Source organism: Falco peregrinus, chromosome 13, assembly GCF_023634155.1.
Source record: "Falco peregrinus isolate bFalPer1 chromosome 13, bFalPer1.pri, whole genome shotgun sequence".
Taxonomy (NCBI): domain Eukaryota; kingdom Metazoa; phylum Chordata; class Aves; order Falconiformes; family Falconidae; genus Falco; species Falco peregrinus.
In genome coordinates, this window is record NC_073733.1 from 775,203 (window position 1) to 793,338 (window position 18,136).

At 64.2% G+C, this 18,136-nt stretch overlaps 2 protein-coding genes across 2 annotated transcripts; one reads left to right on the forward strand and one right to left on the reverse strand.

Moving 5' to 3' along the window:
• Positions 1–311: 311 nt before the first annotated feature.
• XPNPEP2 (X-prolyl aminopeptidase 2) lies at positions 312–6,814 on the reverse strand. Its single transcript, XM_055818032.1, has 21 exons — positions 6,669–6,814; positions 5,710–5,783; positions 5,508–5,618; positions 5,357–5,420; positions 5,051–5,155; positions 4,825–4,911; positions 4,572–4,718; positions 4,357–4,458; positions 4,140–4,221; positions 3,484–3,679; positions 3,200–3,289; positions 2,986–3,095; positions 2,827–2,904; positions 2,661–2,732; positions 2,452–2,512; positions 2,250–2,319; positions 2,031–2,135; positions 1,447–1,506; positions 1,181–1,257; positions 970–1,068; positions 312–663 (listed from the first exon to the last, which is right to left on the reverse strand). The coding sequence occupies exons 1-21, from the start codon at positions 6,712–6,714 to the stop codon at positions 445–447; spliced, it is 2,055 nt and encodes a 684-aa protein (XP_055674007.1). The 5' UTR covers positions 6,715–6,814; the 3' UTR covers positions 312–444.
• Positions 6,815–12,429: 5,615 nt separating this feature from the next.
• APLN (apelin) lies at positions 12,430–14,487 on the forward strand. The gene is made up of 3 exons (XM_055818107.1): positions 12,430–12,563; positions 13,429–13,600; positions 13,689–14,487. Exons 1-2 carry the CDS (start codon positions 12,503–12,505, stop codon positions 13,593–13,595), a joined length of 228 nt encoding a protein of 75 aa, XP_055674082.1. The 5' UTR covers positions 12,430–12,502; the 3' UTR covers positions 13,596–13,600; positions 13,689–14,487.
• Positions 14,488–18,136: the final 3,649 nt, after the last annotated feature.

The window sequence follows — 18,136 nt, forward strand, 5'->3', positions numbered from 1 at the left end:
CTGGGCACTGAGCCCAGGTGGGATGTGCTCATCTGCACACTGCTGCTGAGACCTGCAGGGCAGTGGCGATCGCCACGGCTGGGCCAGCTGTCCTGCACCCTCTTGCTCCAGTTCTTCCATCTCTTGACCCAGTGATTAAAATCTGCCCTGAATCTACCTCCTTGGTCCCCCAGGGCAGGCCAGAAGGCATGAGCAGGGTCCTACATGTGGGGCTGGGGGCCATGTGGGGCCGGACCCCAGCCCCACACCAGTGAGTGAGGTGGTGGGCAGGCTGGGAGCACACTGGGTTGCTGCAGCAGGGCACAGCAGTATGCAGGCACCTGCCAGCATTGCTCATGTTTAATCAAATGAGCGAATAGAAAACAAAAAAAAAGGAACTGAGCGGCAGGAAGAAGAAACGGCCACAGCAGGGAGAGGGCTGGCACCGGGCTGGCTGATGCAGGGTCAGGCCTGCAGCCTGGTGAGCAGCACAGAGAGGAGGGAGGCGAGGGGCAGCATGCCCAGGGTGGTGGTGGCAGCAGCGACGGTGGTGGCGGCACTGCCCAGTGGGAAGGGCTCTGTACTCCTCTGCAGCCAGCGGTACGCCTCCTCCAGCTGCTGCCGCAGCAGCTCTGGCCCCACGCGCGCCCGGATGGTCTCATAGTAGGCGTTCAGGTACCGGATCTGCAGCCAGGCACCAGGGGGGGGCTATGGAGGGGCTGCCTGCCCCCCCCCCCCCCCCCCCCGCCTTTGGTGCTACCCATCCAGCTACCCCACACCCTAATCGCTGGACCCTGTCTCCAGACCCCATCACCCCTCTCCATCCACACGTCCCTCCCTGCCCTGGCCCTGTTTACCCACCCTGGCCTCGTGCCATGGTCCTGGTTTCCCACTACATCCCCCTCCCAGCCCCTTTGCTCTCCTCACACTCCAGCCCCATGTGCTGGCCCCATGTCCCTGCTCTGCCTCCCTGCCCCCAGCACCCCATACCTGCTCTGGTGACAGAAGGCTGAGGTCAATGAGGTTTCGGTCGTAGGGCACCAGGGACACCACCTCAAAGGTCAGGAAGGGCTTCTCCCCAGTCTGGTGCTGCCACAGAGAGGTGGCCTTGGGTCCCCGCACCTGCACCCAGGGGGTGCCTCCACCCCTGGCTTGATGCAGCCTCCCTCAGTGTGGTGCCACCCCAGCCCCATTGTGCTACCTCAGTCTGTGCCTCCACCACGAGAGCAACGTCCTCGATGCGGATCCCAAACTCGCCGTCCCGGTAGTACCCAGGCTCTGGGGGCCGGGAAGGTGCTCAGTGAGTCCCAAGCCCCAGCAACTCTCCCAGCCCATCCCACCCTGGAGGGGCCAGATCTGGCCGCTGAGTGGGGCTGAGAGCTGAACACCTCCTCCCCAGCCAGGCTCTGCACCGCAGGGACACCCCAGAGAGCCCGAGGCACTGGCCAGAGCGGTGGGTGTGCGTACCGATGGAGGTGAACATGCCGGCCGTCAGTGGCACGTTGTTGGACTGGAAGCCCACGGGCCCTGCAGGGGACATGGTGTGTGTTACAGCTTCTGGGAACAGCGTGTGCTGCAGGGACACCCTAACAAGGATGAAGGTGTCACACTGGCGAGAACCACGTGGCCACCGCAACAAGGACAGGTGGCCACTTGTGCAGGGACCATTAGATCATATCATCCCAGCAAGGACTGTGGGACCACCTTGACAAGAGCCATGGGACTACCACCTTGGCCAGGACTGCAGGGCCACCCTGGCAGGGACCATGGAGCTACCCTTGGCAAGGACTGTGGGGCCATCCCGGCAAGGACCATGTGGCCACCCTGTCAAGGAACATGCAGCCACCTTGGCCAGGACTGCAGGGCTACCCTGGCAAGGACCATGGGGCTATCCTTGCAAGGACCGCAGCACCCTGCAGGTAGGGGACACCCACCCGCAGCGAGAGGCTCAGCTGGGCTATGAGAAGTCCTGCATGAGCCCCTGTCTTCATCTTTGTGCCCCACAGCCCAGCCCATGTCCCCAGCACCAGTGACAGTGCCACAGCACCTACACTCATGGACTGAGAGGAAGTTGCCGATGCCATGGCCGGTCCCGTGGCCATAGTTGAGTCCCACATCCCAGAGTGCTCGGCGGGCAAAGGACTCCACCACTCTCCCTGGGGAATGATGAGGTGGGATGGGGGCCAGCAAGCCAGTGAGGGCCCCCTCTGCTTTCCTCCTCCCCATGCCCAGGGGTCTCCGGGCTGCCTGATGCCTGGCTCAGCACCCACCTGCTGTGTTGGGTGGGAAGATGAGGCGGGACAGGTCGATGTTGCCCATCAGCACACGGGTGTAGGCTTCCTAGGAGGGGCATGGTGGAAGGGGGCTGAGCGTGGTGGTAGCTGGATGCCTGCCCCAGCACATCCAGCCCTGGCAGTGACCTTGGTGCTGAGTGCTGCAGCGGGGTGCTGGCTGGCATGGAGGGGCTGGTACCTTCTGGAGTGGGGTTGGCACACCCCAGTACACTGTCCGTGTGATGTCTGTCGTCCCGTCCCTGCAAAGGGGGGGAGGGGGGGCATGAATGGGGGTGATGCAGCCCTGGCACTGGCTTTGGGGCTCCCTGCCAATGCCCAGTGCTGGAGGCATGGGAGGTGATGGGGGCACTGTGCAGTGCTGAGGGCCCACATTAAGGGGTTACGCACAGATATTGCCCTCCAGTGTCCGAAAGGTACATCTCACCCACAGACAGCTTCCGACTGCTCTGGTTGGAGGGGCTGTGAGGAGAGGGGGGGTCAGAGCCTGCTCCCAGCCTCCCCACTGCTGCTGCTGGCCCTGGCTGCCCCGGCTCTGACTGGGGCTGACCCGTACCTGTAATGGGCCAGTGCCGCGTTGAGCCCACTGGCTGAGATGGACTGGAAGCTGGGTCCGTGGCTGTGCTCCTGGGCCCTAGAAGACAGCAGGGAGGGAGATGCTGGGAGTCCCCATCTGCCCTACACCGGGTGGGGGGGTTGTGGTGGCAGCACTGACTGGCGGAGTGCGTCGATATACTGTGCCCCCGAAAACTCGTCCACCTGTCCCTGCGGGACCATCTTCTCCAGCCACAGCAGGTACTGGATGACAGCCACTGCATCCCTAACCTGGGGGTGGCCCAAAGGCATCAGAGGAGGGGGGCACCAGCACCCTTTTCTCCCGGTTGCCCCCCACTTCTGCTCAGGGCTGCAGGGATGGGGACAACCCTTACGTGAGCAGCCCGCAGCATCTCCTGCTCCTTGGCATTTTTCACAGCCTTGGCCAGCATGATGGGGGAGTAGCTGTCCTCCAGCAGCTTCTCCTGCAAGGGCAGTCTGGGGGTGGCATGGCTGGGCATGGCCATCCACCCATCATGCCTCAAGGGTGGCCATGGCACATCCCACACCACCACAGCTTGGTGGTCATGGGGCCATCCCCACGCCCGGCAGGACCCATGTTGCCCACGGCAGGGCTCAGTGGCATGGGTGTTGGTGCCAGCACGCAGTGGTGCCCCACCTGGGGTATGACGCTGTAGAGGCCATAGGTGGTGTACTCAGTGCCTAACCAGATGGTGACGTTGCCCTGGGCATAGTACTGGAGCTGGGCACGTGCCTGCCCGTATTCCCACAGCTCCACGCACAGAGGCCCGGGGCAGCTGGCCTGCAGGGACTGCCGTGCTGCTGCCGCCAGCCGCCTCTTGTCCACGAACAGGCTGTGGAAGGATGCAGGATGGTGCAGGCAGTGCCGTGGGGTTGGCCTGCTGCCTTTGGTCCCCCCTCCCTGAGCCTGGCCATGCAGAGTGTGCCGGCGAAGGGGAGGGGGCTGGGGAGCCCAGAGGGGATGCTGGGCTGGGAACAGGGGTCAGCTTCAGGCTGTGCTGGAAGGGAAGGTGCTGCACCACGAAGTGGGCTGAGAAGGAGGGTGCTACAACCCTGGGGTGGACTGCGAGTGGGGGAGCTGCACCCCAGGCTGTGCTGTGCAGGCTAGACATGGGAAAGATGTGGGGCTTGGAGGGGACAGTCAGTGGAATTGGGCACTGCAGGACATAGTGGGCTCTGAGGAAAGGACCACTGGGCTGAGGGGAGGGTCCTGTGGGTGCTGGCCCTGGAAGGGAAGCTGGGTGGGTGCTGAGCCCCATTCATGCCCTGTGCCTGCAGGAAGATGCCTCCCACCTTATGCTAGAGTTGGTCAGCAGGGTGTAGGAATAGAAGACAGGGTTGTAGGGGATGTCGTCTCCACGGAGGTTGAAGAGCCCTGTCAGGAACAAGAACTCCAAGCTTGTGCCCACCAGCTCCCCTCCCACCCCCAGGGTTTGGATCCCAGGGCACTCACCACAACACCCACCGTGACACCCACCACAGCACCTACCGTGGCACCACAGCTACTCACAGGCTGTCTCCTCCAACCCTGACAGCAGCACAGCTGTGGGACGTTGAATGTGCTGCTTCATCTGCTGCCGAATCCCAGCCACCTTCTCCTGCCAGCTGCTCCCTGGGAGGGGAGTAGGAAGCCAGCTCAGCTCAGGGACCACCATGGACCCCTGGGTTGGGGTCTGCCACTGGCAAGCATCCTCCCAACAGCCTTGGGGAGGATGGTGGTCATACCTGTGAATGCTGCTGGGAGGCTGTAGATCTCACCAGAGGCTGGAGGGGGTCTCTGGTCACCCCACACTTGATCCACAAGGTTGGTCTCAATGGGGAGCAGGGTCCTGCCAGAGCCATGCAGAGCCTGGCTGTAGCTGTTCCAGGCGTCTGAGTGGGGGGAAGCAGCCCGCAGTTGGAGATACCTGGTAAATCCACACCTGGGAGCTGCCCTCATGTCAGGCAGGGTCACCCTCTATGTGATGGCCAATGCTACCGATGGAGAAGAGGAAGGGGTCCAAGCTGATGTTCCCCTCAGCAGGAACTGCCTCCAGGATCCACAGCCCAATGGACTCGATCCAGGCTGTGGGAGAGAGCTGGGTGGCACCAAGAGGACAAACCATGTCCTGGCCCACGGTGAGCCCAGATGAGGCCATGGCTGGGGCTGGGAAGGTCCTGGGCATGGGGGCACACAGAAATCCCCCGGCCTGCCCCTCACTGACGTGTCCGCTGCAGCTCCCAGTTGCAGTCCAGCTGCCGCTCTGCCTGGGTCCAGTAGCGGCTGTCGGTCCACAGGGCAGCCTTGTCCTGCGTCACCACGACAGTGCCTGTGACAGGAGTGGGGGCTCAGACATCACCTCTCCCCCCACTCCAGGCAGCTGACCCTCAGGGATCGCCAGCCCAACCTCCCGTGTGGAGTGGGACCATGCCCTGCCCTGCGGATCCCCAAGGATAAGGACCAGGAGGCAGCCAGGTGCTGCCCCGTCCCCGCTGGAGCAGAGACCGCAGGGTGGTGAGGATGCTCTCACCTGCAGAGCCGGTGAAGCCGGTCAGCCAGCCCAGCCTGGAATCCCGTTCAGCGATGTACTCACTCTGGAGACGGGAACAGAGCCACGAGAGGTGGTCACAGGCACCGGTGGGAGAACCAGTCTCAGGGGTGCGGGCAGGCTGCTGCCTTACCATGTGGGCGTCCGTGGAGGGCACGATGTAGGCATGGACGCTGTGGGCTCGCATGGTGCCCCGCAGAGCAGCAAGCCGCGCGGTTGTGTTGGTGGCCGTAGGGGGCAGGTACTGGTAGCACGAGGGAAGATGTGAGCAGTGGAGCTGGGGGGCTGATCCCGTGTGGGATGTCCCAGGAACTGGGAGGGCAAGTGGGGCTCACCGGTGGGTCCACGGAGCAGTCCCGGACGCTGGTCCTGGCGGAGGCGCCCTGCAGTGGCCAGCCTGTGGCACAGCCTGGGGGTGCAGGGACACTCTGGAGCCTCAGGCTGCAGCCTGAGGTCCCGCTGGCCCCTTGCTCCAGCCCAGAGCCAGCACCAGGGCAGCTGTGACCCTCATCCCCAGTCCCAAATACCGAGCCAGACCAGCTTTAGGGCTTTTTACAAAAAACAGGTTTCTAGCCCCAGGAATAGTGGGCAAAGACCAACGCCATCATCCAGCTCAAGAGGAAGTAAACGCCAGTGCCTGCGGCATGCCTGGGGACCAGCCCAGCCGGGGGGGGAATCATCACAAGGTGCAGCTGGTGCCCACTGTCTGGGAGCCGGGAGGCAGCTGGCAGGAGCCAGCCCTGCGCATCCCCAGTGCTGGGTCCAGGGAATAGCTGGCTGGCAGCCCCGGCAGGAGCTGGCCTCTCCCCAGCACTGCACTGCATCTGGTGCCATCACCAGCACTGCCTTTCCCCAAGATCTCCATCACCATTGCCGCTGCAGTCGGTGGGCTGGGAGCTGGTTCCTTGTCTTGGGCCAAGGGCACCAAGCTCTGGTCCATGGTGCAATGGGGGAATGGGCCACCCTTAGCATGGTGTGGCCTTGGGTGCCTGGTCTCACCGCCCCCGGGAGCTGCTCCTTACCCATCACCTCCCCAGGGGTCATCCCTGGGGTCAGGCAGGCAGGCTTAGCCCCTCTCCATAGCCTGCCCCCCTGCCGTAGGGTATCGAGGCTGGAGCAGCAGCACAGCCCTGGCTACCTACACACCCTTGATTCACCCGAGGCAGTGGTTTGGACTGCTGCAGAACACCCCTACATCCTCTGTGCTGGGACCAAACTGGTTCCTGGGAGTTCCCAGGATGTGTCATTCCCTGAGGAGCCCACCCTACCTCCCAGTCCATCCCCTCCAACATACCGTGGAGCAGGAGCACCCAGGCTGCGATCCACTGTGGGGGGTGCATGGCTGCCCCCAGAGGTGCCCAGCAGGACAGGGAGTGGAGGGAATGTTTCCCCAGTGCCTTGGGTGACAGGTCCCTCCTCCTGTGCCTTTGCCCCTGGGGCAGAGGGATGCTGGATGGGAAGGTCAAGGCCTGGAGCAGATGGGGAGCGGGGTTGTTGTCCTATGCAAATCCTGCTGCTAAATCAAAGCAAACAGCAAAGTCAGCACGAAGTCCAAAGATCCTCCCAGAGCAGAGGTGGGGCCACGCCAGCTCAGCCTGGCACGTTCCAGCTGCTTGGGGTTCAAAGCAGGCAAAAAGGGGCTGCAACACCAAAAGGGAACTTCAGCGCTAGCGAGAGCCCGTTGTCCTGGTAATGGCATAATAGGAAAAATAAATTTGGAGTGTATTGGTGAGCCGGGTTGGCAACACTGGCAAGGGAGACAGTGGCAATATTTAGGCAATATTTTAGCATCGAGCAGCCTTACATGATCAGAAACACGTTTGGTGGTAGCGTGTGGAGGGAGGGGACCGTGATGGTGGTGAACAGACTGAGCTATGCTGTGCAGGCCAGGTACCAGCCCCTGCCCACACCCTGGGCACTGGGCCCGGGGACCAGCGGCCACCTCCGAGGGCTGCGCTGGGACCTGCGCTCTGCGGGAGGAGCCCGCTGGGATCTGCCCTTTGTCCTGCTGAGCCTAAGCCCGTGAGCTCTGGACCGCCACGGCATCTGCCTTGCTAAAAAACTCATTATGTTAGTCATGAGGAGCCTTGACCCCAAGGCCTGTCACTTTTACTGCATCCGTATTTCCTCTTAGCTCGTTAATGACTTCTCTGTGCTTATTGAAGAGAAAGGCTGGCTGAAGGACAGCTGTTGGCAGGCAGCAGAGGTGTCCAGACATGGGTCAGACATGGATCTTCAGGGGAGGATGCGCATTCCCACCGAGGACAGGGGTACCAGGAGGGGTCCCTGCTGGACCATTGCTCATTGCAGATCACGAAGCTCCTTTTAACTGGCTGGGATGTCTCATGGACCTGCTGCACCACAGGGGCAGGCCCAGCATCACTGTCACAGCCAGCTGAGTGCCAGGTGGCCCTGGGGCTCTGTCTGAGGGGCATGGCACAAGCACGTGTTTGGAGGAGGGTAAAAGAGAGATGGGACCAGGGGAGGTGTGGGGCAGGGATGGAGACGTGCTGAGAGCAGATCCTGGGAGAAGGGTGGAAAGATGTCACCGCCATCACGGCAGGACCTTGTGCTTGGTGGTTTGCCCAGCAGGATGCAAGTTGCAAGAGATCTGGTAGTCCTGTGGCAAATGAACAAATAGATGTTTTACGGACAAACCTCCTTGAAAATACGTGAGCTCTTTCAGGAATTCTGGGCAGCAAATTGCTGCAACAGCGTGATGGGCAGGGAGGAAGCCCTGCCTGGCTGGTCCTAGGCTCTGCAGGATGGCTGCCGCCCTTGTGCTGCCCCTTCCCTCCTCCCCAGCCCCTCTGCCTGGCCGGAGCCTCCTCCCGGGGTCCCTGCACCAGCTCAGGCGAGCTCTCCGCTGCCCTAGCAAGGGCACGGCCGGGGGGGCCTGATCCCGCCGCGCCGGGTGGGGGCCGTGAACTCGCTCTGGATGCCGTCCCTTCCCTAGGGCATTTGTCGCCTGTTGGACAGCCAGTTTTTAACCCATTTTAACCCATGCGGTGACTCTCCGGCTGTCACCGCAGCGACTGTCCAGCTGTGTCGCCAGGATCCTGCTCACCACGAGGTGGCACCCGGACTGCGCTGTGGAGCTGCACAGACCCCTGTCCCCATGTCCCTCTGCCCTGTCCCCTGCCCACCTGCCCAGTCCTGCCACAGCGCCGGTGCAGCGCAGGGGCCGGTAGCAGCGAAGCCTGGTGGTCCTGCTGCTAGCCTGTCCCTGCCTGTGGGGCGGGCTGAGACCTGGCACGCTCATGTCACGAATGCTCTCAGGCTGCCTGTGTCTGGCATCACCCTCCACCCCCCGGCTCGGAGGACCCTAGGAGCGGGGCAGTGGGGAATCTCCTGCCCCAGCAGCCCCAGCACGGGCAGCACAGGGACAGGAGGGAGGGGGGACACGGGGTGACACCAAAGCTGCCTGTAATTGTTACGGTAACAAAAGTTTCTCGAGGATGTGTGGTGCAGTTGCTGTGGTGACACTCAGGCAGCAGTTTGCTGCCATCCTGCTAGTTAGTAAAATGTGCTAATAATGCTTCCATCCTCTGTGCCTGGTCCCTGCCCACTGCCAGAGTGGGGGCTGCACCCATGGCATGCCCAGGGTCCCCTGTCCCCTGCTGGCTACCCCTGACCTCACAGCCACATGCCATAGGGTCCCCACAGTGGCAAGAGTGTCACCCCCACCCCCTTATCACCAGCCTCTGAGCTCAACTCTGTGGTACCATCCCCGATGCCAGCTCCCCACTCCACATCCAAGGGGCGCGGATGAGGCTGGCCTGTCCCATCTCCTGTGGTTGCACATCCCTCCTCCTCCTCACCCAGCATGGCAGGACATCACTGACCATCCCTGCGACCATCCCCAGGGCCTCATGCCACTCCGAACAAGCCAGTGTCAACAGGACGAAGCTCATCGGCCTCCGTGCGTCCGGTGGGGCCCTTCCCTCCCGCGGGAGGTTTCCTCGAAGACGAGCCGGAGGAAGGCTTTGGGGGGACATCCTCCCTTTGTGGGCTATTGTTGGCCTTCCGTCACCTGCAGAGGCCGTGGGGTGACTCAGGCCGGGGTGACGCGCCCGGCAAACAGGACGCGGGTCGGGGAGGGAGGGTGTGCACGGCTGCAGGAATGCGGAAGCGAGAGGTGGCACGGGGATGCTGCTGCCACAACCCCTGTGAAGGCAGGGCCGGCCTGCCTCTGCCTGCCCTGAAGCCCAGAAGGTGATGTGTGCCCAGGGAGGTGGGCTGTGGGGTGCCCCACAGCCTGGCAGCTGGTCTGCTGGGATGGGGCTACAGCTCCTGGATTGCATGAGCTGGGCACCCACACACACACACTGAAGGAGCACCTCATTTTGGGGGTGCAAAATGCTGGCAGGGAGCGGTGACCCTACACGGCACTGGCAGCACGAGGCTGCAGGCAAGCCTGCCCAGAGCTGTGGCAGTGTAGGGGGGCACAGCCAGCAGGGCTGGAACAGACGCAGAGGGTGTCCCACAGGCATGTGTAGGGTTGCAACATGGTCCCCACACACCCTCTGTAGCCCCTCTTACAGCTCCCCCCAGCCTATCCTCACAGCCCAACACACAATCACCTTGTCCAGCCCCTCCTGTCCAGCCCCTGCTGTACCCACTGTAGGGTGCTGGTAAGGCAGGGCCACCGACACTCACCCCATCCCAGGATGTGGTTGCCCTTGTCACCCACTTTTTGCAGGGGTGACACCTTGTGCTGGGGTGACCCTGGCTGGATGCTCTGTGCCCATCCAGCTGCTCTGTCACTGCCCTCCTCAGCTGGGCAGGGGAGAGAAAATGTAATGAAAGGCTCTTGGCTTGAGATAAGGACAGGGAAATCACCCAGCAGGAACCATCCCAGCAAACAGGCTTGACTTGGGGAAAACATTAATTTATTACTAATTAAATCAGAACAGGATAATGAAAGATAAAAACTAAAGTGTAAAACATCATCCCTCCACCCCTCTCTTCTTCCCAGGCTCAGCTTCACTCCCGATTTCTCTGCTTTGCCCCTGCCAGCAGCACAGGGGGACAGAGAACAGGGGCTGTGGCCAGTCCATCACATGTTGTCACTGCCGCTCCTTCCTCCTCGCTCTCTTCCCTGGATCCAGTGTGGGTCCTTCCCACAGCAGACAGCCCTCCATGACTTCCTCCAGAGTGAGTCCTTCTCACGGGCTGCGGTTCTCCCCCCCTGCCCCAACGTGGGTCTCTGCCACTGGTGCAGCCCCCCAGGCCCAGCTGGCCCCAGGGAGGCCCCTGCGAGGTCCCCAGCCCTGCCCCTGCCCTGCCCCAGCCCGGGCTCCTCTGCCCATGGGGCCACTGGCCCTGCCAGGAGCTGCCCCAGCGCCACCGCCCGCGGGACACAGCCCCCTGCCCCAGCGTGGGGCCCTCCCTGGGCTGTGGGTGGGGGTCTGTTGCCCTGTGGGCTCCATGGGCTGGGGGGCACAGCCTGCCCCGCTGTGGGCTTCCCACAGGCTGCCGGGGGGTCTCTTGCCCTGTGCCTGAAGCCCCTCCTGCCTCCTTCTGCCCTGACCCCGGTGCCTGCAGTGCTGCTGCTCTCGCATGGCCTCACTCCTCTCTCTGGCTGCTGTGGTGCACGTTTTTTCCCCTTCTTACCTATGTTATCCCAGCGGCCCTACCACCATCGCTGATGGGCTTGGCGTCGGCCAGCAGCAGGAGCACCCATGTCCAGTGTGGAGCCGGCTGGTGCTGGCTCCATTGGATATTGGGGAAGCTTCTAGCAGCTTCACACAGAAGCCACCCCTTTAGTCCCCCCACTACCAAAACCTTGCCAAGCAAACCCAATACACACCTACCCCCCACCCTTCACTACGTGCTCAGGAGACCCCTGTGCCCGGACCTGGAGGAGTCACTTTCTTCTTGTTGTCTCTCAGCGCCCTGCTTGTGTCCTTGGCATGCTGTGGCTGTCACCGCATTAGTCCTCAGTGCATGTGGTTTCACAGTGTGCCCCAACTGCCCCGTCCCCAGCTGCCATCTTCTGTCCCAACATCCCTGAGGGGCAGCGTGGGGGCGTCCCAGCAGCCCTCACCCCCCGAAAGCTGCAGGGGCTGAAGGGTGATGTCCTGGCACAGCACGTGGTTCCTGTGGCCTCCCTGGAAGAACCTGGCTGCCAGCAAGTGGTCCCTAGGCTGTGGGAGACTTCAGCTCTGCTTTTGTCGCCTGCCACAACACCGTGCCAGCAGCTGTACCAGACGCCTGGGTCAATGAGGGGCTCCGTCAGTGCTCAGCCAGCATCCAGGCCATGCTGGACTGGCACCCACAGCCCACACCTCTTGCATGGGGTGGGACTCAGGGTGCTTTAGCTCCCATGCAGTGCAGAGCTGGGGACTGCGGTGCCTGTCTTGCAGCGGTGATCTGTTCCCCATCCCCTCACAGGCAGTGGCACCCTCACTGTGCCCCCCGGCAGAGGGGGCTTTGTGCCCCCCAGGCAGTGGCTGGATGACCTGTGGGGCAGCAGGGTTGGGGGGAGCTGCAGGTAGACTCCTCTGCAGGCACTGCTTGGCTGGGGAGGAGGTGGGGCAGGGGCTGTCAGGGGTGGTGGGTGGATGGGGGTGCCAGGACAGGCTGGGTGCCAGGGGAAGGGGGGCAATCTGAAAAGGGGGGTCTCGGGCAGGCAGGGTGGAGGGTCCCAGGATTAGGTTGGGACGGGGATGTTGAGCCTGGATGTGTGTGTGGGTCCTGGGGCCAGGCTGCATGCAGGGGTCCCAGAACCAGCCTAGGTGGGGGGTTCTGGGCCAGGCTTGGTGGAGGTCCTGGGCAAGGATCAGAGGTGGGGTCCTGGACCAGCCTGGGAGCATGTCCCAGATCCAGGCTGGCGTGGGGCGGGGGGGCGGACGGGGACGACGGGGGGACACAGGCTCCCAGGGCCAGGCTGGGGGGTGGTCCCCGAGCCCTGGGGCTGGGGCCGGGCTGCGGCGCGGTGTGTGTGGGATTCCCGGGGGGGCGGTCGGGCCGGGGGGTGTCCCGGACGCTGGGGCGGGCGGGGGCGGACCCCCCCGGGAGCCCGGCGGCCACATGACCGGGCGGGCGTCGGGGCCGGGCCGGGCTCTCACCGCCTACAAATGCGGCTCCCCCGCAGCGGGGCCGCCGCTCCCGCCGCCCCCCAGCATGGCCGCGCCGCGCTGGCTCCTGGCGCTGCTGCTGCTCTGGCTCGCCCTGGCCGCTGCGGGTGAGTGCCGGGACCCCCGGGCCGGGGGCGCGGCCGCGCCTCCGCGCCGCGCTGGGGACCCTCTGCTCTTCCTTCCCCTTCCCCCGGCCCGGCAGCGCCCGGTGCCCGGGCTGGCAGCGGGGAGGATGGAGAGGACCATGACCGTGGGCAGAGCGGGACCGGGGTGGGGTGGGACACCGGCACCCCCTGCCCGTGCCGGCCGGGAGCCGCTGCCGGCCGGCTGGGGAGGACAAAGCGCTTTTCATGGTGCCAACACGCCCCCCCGCCCCTCCCCGTGCACCCGGGCAGAACAACAGGCGGCCGAGCCGTCCCTGCCACCGGCTGCCAAGGCGCGACACGCCTGGCGCCGCGGGTGACAGCGCGGGGCACCGCCGGGGTGTGGGCGGTGGGAGCCACGGCTGTGCCGTGGGTCCCGGCCCCTGCACCGGCTGCCACCCCAGCCCCGGCTTAGCCGGCCACCGGCGCACGTGTGTGGGGTGTGGGACTGGCAGCGATGGCACCAGAGCATCTGTGCCAGGGGGAGCAGGCTGCAGCCAGAGGGACCAGGGTCCCGGTGGCCCCTACCCATCGCTCACAGGGAGATGGGCATGGGAGGATGGCTTTGGGGAGGGCTGGGGGCCAAAGCAGGAGGCCAGGCTGCTCTGTGCCCCTCGATGAGGCCGGTGATGGTGGCCGCACGAGGTGTCTGTGCTCCACGCAGGTGGCCTGGCTGCAGGAAGCACTCGGCGGGCGAATGGCTCCTGCCACGGGCAATTCAGGAAACGGGTGGCGCTGCCCAGCCTGCCTGCCTTGGGCCCCTGCAGTACCCCAGCCCAGGCCCACGTGCAGCGGGGGGACCTGCTAACACTCTTCCTGCTGTCCCCAGGGCCACTGGGCCAGGTGCCGAATGGGAAGGATGCGGAGAATGGCCTCATCCAAACCCTGGTGCAGCCGCGGGGTGCGCGGCGTGGGGCTGGGCACCGGCCGGGCGGCTGGCGGAGGTACCGGCGGCCCCGGCCCCGGCTTTCCCACAAGGGCCCCATGCCCTTCTGAGACAGGTGAGGAGCAGCGGGGCATGGGGGTGAAAAGGGGACACAGTGTGATGTTGCCAGCACTCACACCTACCCGGGTTTGCTCTTGTTGCAGGGTTGCCACCAGCCTTCCAGGGTCGAGGCTGCCATCACCCACCCTGTGTCCTAGCCTGCTCCACTCGAATCCTGACCCCGAGCATGGGGTTCTAGCTGTGAGCCTTCAGCTGGCGTCGCCTCTTCCCTGCAGCCATCCCTGGTGGTCCCGGCACCATGTCTGGCACCGTGGGTGCCTCCTGCCTCCCCTCACCACCTCCTGGGGCTGGCTGGGAGTGGGTCACCTGTATAGGTTGTGGTGAGGCTGAGTGCTGCTGCAATGCCCCTGTCCCGGTGGGTGCGGGGCTTCCCTGGGCATTGGCTTGCTGGGACCTGTGGGATTTGTGCAAAGCACTTTGTAAGGCAGAGGAGCTTCTCTTCAGGGGTCTGTGAGCTCCCCTGGGGCTTCTGCCCCATCCCTGCCAGTTGGCTGCATGCTGGGGTGAGCACACAGCCTGTACGGAGGTGGGGGTGTTTATTCCCATGATGCTAATCCCACACCCTGCGTGAGCTGCCCTCCCTGACAAGTGTGGGGAGCCTTCCCACCGGCGGACCCACCTCCTGGGGACCCCTGATAATGTGGGGTGCCCACCCAGGACATAGCATTGGAGCTGTGGGTCCCTCTGCCTGCTCCACGCCACGCGACAGCAGGAGAATGGGAGGGGGCACTGGGGTCTCTGTGTTAAACACTGATGTATGCCAAAGGGGGGGGGCTCTTGCTCTGAGTGCCGCTGGGTCCTGTTGACCATGTCTCTCATGTCTGTGAAGATTTATTCTGTGTAAATACATCTTTATAATAAAGAGTTATGATGCCAGTAAACCCTTATTTTTGGAGGTGCGGGTAGGGACTGCTCACCTGCCTGTACAGAGCGCTCCCAGGGGCCCTCTGCTCCCTGCTGGAGCTGCCTGCTGGGGGCCCAGGCAGCCCCTTCCCCAGCCCAGTGCTGGCAGAGAAGCTACCCAGCAAAGAGGAAAAACAAGCTGCAGCACTGACTGGTTTGTAAAATTGGGGAGGAGGGCAGTAAACCAGGAGGCCAGTACGCCCCAAGCTTGCAGAGGGGCTGGATGATGGAGTTGGGGATGCTGGTCCCAGTCAGGGTGAGGGGCTGGGGAACCCTCAGGCTGTGGAGGAAAGACCCTGGCTACAAATGTTGCCCTGAACCCCCTTGCCTTTAGCCCCTTCTGGGGTTTATTTTTCTGCTCACCTGAATTCCCCTCTGCAATGGGAATCAGCTGTGTGACGAGGGGCTGAGTGGTAACAACTGCTTTAGCAGCATGGTGGTGGGACAGGCTCTGCTGCCGTGGGGCCATGCAGGGATGCTTCGTGCCTGGAGATGGGGACATGGCCCTGGCCCATCCTGCTCACTGGCCCCCAGATACCGACAGTGCTGGGGTGGGGATCTCCGGCAGCTCGTTAGCCAAAACTTTGCTGGGATAACGGCTTTTGTAAAGTGGTTTCTGCAGGGAGGTGCTGATGTGCTTGGTGCTTCTGCCCTGCTCCAGCGATGCTGCTGTTGCCGTGGTTACCAGCACCCACAGGCGCTAGGTGAAGCTGAGGGTGCAGCACCCATGTCTGGCAGCGAGGGGCTGGGAGGAGGGTTTGGCCCTGGCCTGGCCACGGCAGGAGAGGAGGCCAGTGGGACAGGCAGGGACAGAGTGGCAGCTGCAGGAGCTGTCTCTGCCTGTTGCCGAGTGCCTCGCTGGGGTGCTCCAGCCCAGGTGAAGGGCGGGCAGCCACCCCAGGGCAGCCAGATGGCAGCCCAGTGCGGGACACCGCTCTCTCACTGCTTCCATTTGACTCTGCTGGCTTCAGGCAGCCCCAGCAGCTGCCAGATCTCCCCTTTTCCCCGCAGTCTGATCCCACTGGCCCTGGGCAGCTGTCTGCACAGCCCCACACACAGGAGCAGCCGTGGGTGCCTGGGACCTGGCATTTCTGTCCCTAGCATCCCCCTCCTTGGTGTCCCCATGCCCACAGGGCTGTGCCTGAGCAGGACCCATGCAGGGGTCAGGGCTCAGCAGACAGGGTCCCTGTAGGACCAGGCAGGTGGGTGGGGGCTGAGCCCTGCAAAGGGATGACATCCCTCCTGGGACAGGACACCCCCAGCCGGGACCCCTATGCGAGGCAGTGCCTGTGCAGGGCCCCCAGACCCCACACTGTTTGCAGGAGAGCTCCCATGAGCAGCATCCCGGGCGGAGGGCAGCTCAGCTGCAGCATCATGGCGGGGCTGTGGGTAGGGGAGTATGGCAGCTGCTGGGGCATGGGCAGGGGGGTGGCAGCACCGGTGGGGAGGGGGTTAACAGGGCCATGGAGAAGCAGAAAGGCTGCAGCTGCGGGGCTGGGCCCAGCTGGCCTACATTAGCTCATCCTCTGGGACTGGGGAGGGATGTGCTCCCCGGCCACACGCCAGCGCGCTCCACCATGCTGCCTGCCCACGCCCACCGTGGCCCAGGTGGTGGTGGTGGTGGTGGGACTACCGTTCCTCCATTGCTGCCCTACAGTGCCGCTGCTACTTGTTTTGAACGGGGAGGGCTCTCCCCTTGCATCTCAAACCGCCCTTCAGCACCGTTCGCCCCGCCACCGGCTGCAGGCAGCCAGCACCCTGCCCACGAACATGTGCAGGGCCAGTGCCTGCCTGCCTGGGCGCAGGCAGGACAGGCAGCTAGGGGTGGCCTGGCAGCCGCCCCCAGAGCAGACTGCCGTGGCCCGTGCCAGGGTAGACAGCGGTGTCCCACAGCCCTGCCAAGCATCACCCAGCCCTGAGCGCGGGGGCTTGGGCCACGGCCAGGGGATGCACAGCTGAGCTTTGACCCCAGCCCTCCTGCACCAGCCTGGAAGGAGGAGGCCAGGGAGGACCCCGCGGTTGGGCTGTGGCCAGCCGGTGTAGGAGGAAAAGGCTCCTGGGCCAGGAGACCTAAGGAATCTCTGGCTTTTCCTGGCCTGGCTGGCTGCCCGCAGGCAGGTGGGAGGCTGCTGGGCTCAGCCACGTTCCCCATGCACGGAGTGCTGTGGCAGCTCCTTTGCACACTGCCTGCAGTGCCAGAGCCCCTGCACTGTGGCGGGGAGCTTTGGCAGCAGGGCCGGTGGGGCAGTACGGCAGTGCCAGGGGCATGGGCAGAGTGGGCAGGGGTGGGCAGGCAGGGAGAGGCACTGCTGGAGCTGCATCTCCAGCATGGTGGCTGCTGTGAGTGCTGCTGGGGGGTGTGAAGCCTGAGGGCTGCAAGGTCTCCAGAGTCAAATGCACATGGTGAGTGTGTACAGGCAGCCCCCCACCCCAGGCAGCTGTCCCTGGGTGGGTGTGCGGGTGCTGGTCCCAGTATGGCAAGGACAGGGTGCTCTGCTGGGTCCTGGCTCTCTGAGTGGGCAAACACGGATCCTGGGTGCCCTGGGATGGGAGCGGGCTGAGCAATCGCTGGAGCCCTCCAGTCCTTGGGGATCTCTGGCTGCAGCCAGGGGGACAGGCAGGGCTCACTGCCCCACCTGCAGCTGGTGATGGAGATCCTGGGTGGATGTGGGACACTGGCTGTGCCAACATCGTGGGCTAATCCCAACTGCCGGTAGCGAGCACATGCTGCTGGCATGCTACCAGCTATGTCGGTCCTGCCATCTGGGCACCGTCAGCATCCATCAGTCCCCTAATGCCCATGCTGGGCTTGCAGGTGAGAGCGTGAGACCCCCACCTCAATATGGAGTGCAGAGCGGTGCGCCAACAGCCTCTGAGGCCACCCAAGGACCCCTGTGCCCTGGGCAGGCCTGGAGGATGGGCAGGCCCAGGCCCCAACCCCATCCCTGGGGAGCAGCAGGGCTTCGCACTCGCTCTGGCATTTCCGCCGGCAGTGGCAGGAATGTGGTGGCCGCGGGAACAATGCCGGCACCTTGCGCCGGTCCCCTCCGTGACAGTGTGAGGAGCAGCTGCCCAGGCACAGCCCTGCTCTCAAGGAGCCGGCAGGAAGCAGATGGAGATGACACCGGCAGCCGTTTCCTGCAGCAGGACGCGCTGGCTTTCTCCACGGTTGCTCCAGTTGCCAAGCCGGTGGGGCCAGAGGGACCTGCACTCCATGGGCATCCCTGCTCAGACCTGCAAAAGCCCTGTCCCACGCGCTGGCAGCAGCGCCTTGCTGCGCCCGCCCTCCCCAGGCCCGCTCCGTGCTGGCTGCACCATCCCCGGTGCGGCGTGTGCCAGGCCACTCTGCCAAAAAGACAACTGGCGTGCGGCCGCAGGTTGCCTGCGTGCCAGGAGCCTGCGAGCTGCTGCCCAGGAGCAGGAGCTGAACCAGCAGGAACCTGGGGAATGGGAACCTTTGCTGCCATCCCCCAACTCTGCCCAGCACTCTGCCAGGGGGCGGTGGGAGAGCCTGAGGAAGGAGCTGGCTGCCTTTGGAAGGCTCCAGCCCCTCAGGGAGCCCCGGAGCCCTGGGCAGGGAGGGCGGCGGAGCCGAGCTGCAGCTCTGCGTCATGGGATGCTGTGGCCC

Excerpts from the sequence above, each read along its gene's own strand:
- XPNPEP2 (XM_055818032.1), bottom strand. The coding sequence starts at position 6,714 with ATGCACCCCCCACAGTGGATCGCAGCCTGGGTGCTCCTGCTCCACG. Across the intron at positions 2,320-2,451 it reads TGCCAACCCCACTCCAGAAG|GAAGCCTACACCCGTGTGCT; the intron begins GTACCAGCCCCT and ends TGCCCCTCCTAG. Across the intron at positions 1,258-1,446 it reads CGGCATGTTCACCTCCATCG|AGCCTGGGTACTACCGGGAC; the intron begins GTACGCACACCC and ends CCCGGCCCCCAG.
- APLN (XM_055818107.1), top strand. The coding sequence starts at position 12,503 with ATGGCCGCGCCGCGCTGGCTCCTGGCGCTGCTGCTGCTCTGGCTCGCC. Across the intron at positions 12,564-13,428 it reads GCTCGCCCTGGCCGCTGCGG|GGCCACTGGGCCAGGTGCCG; the intron begins GTGAGTGCCGGG and ends TGCTGTCCCCAG.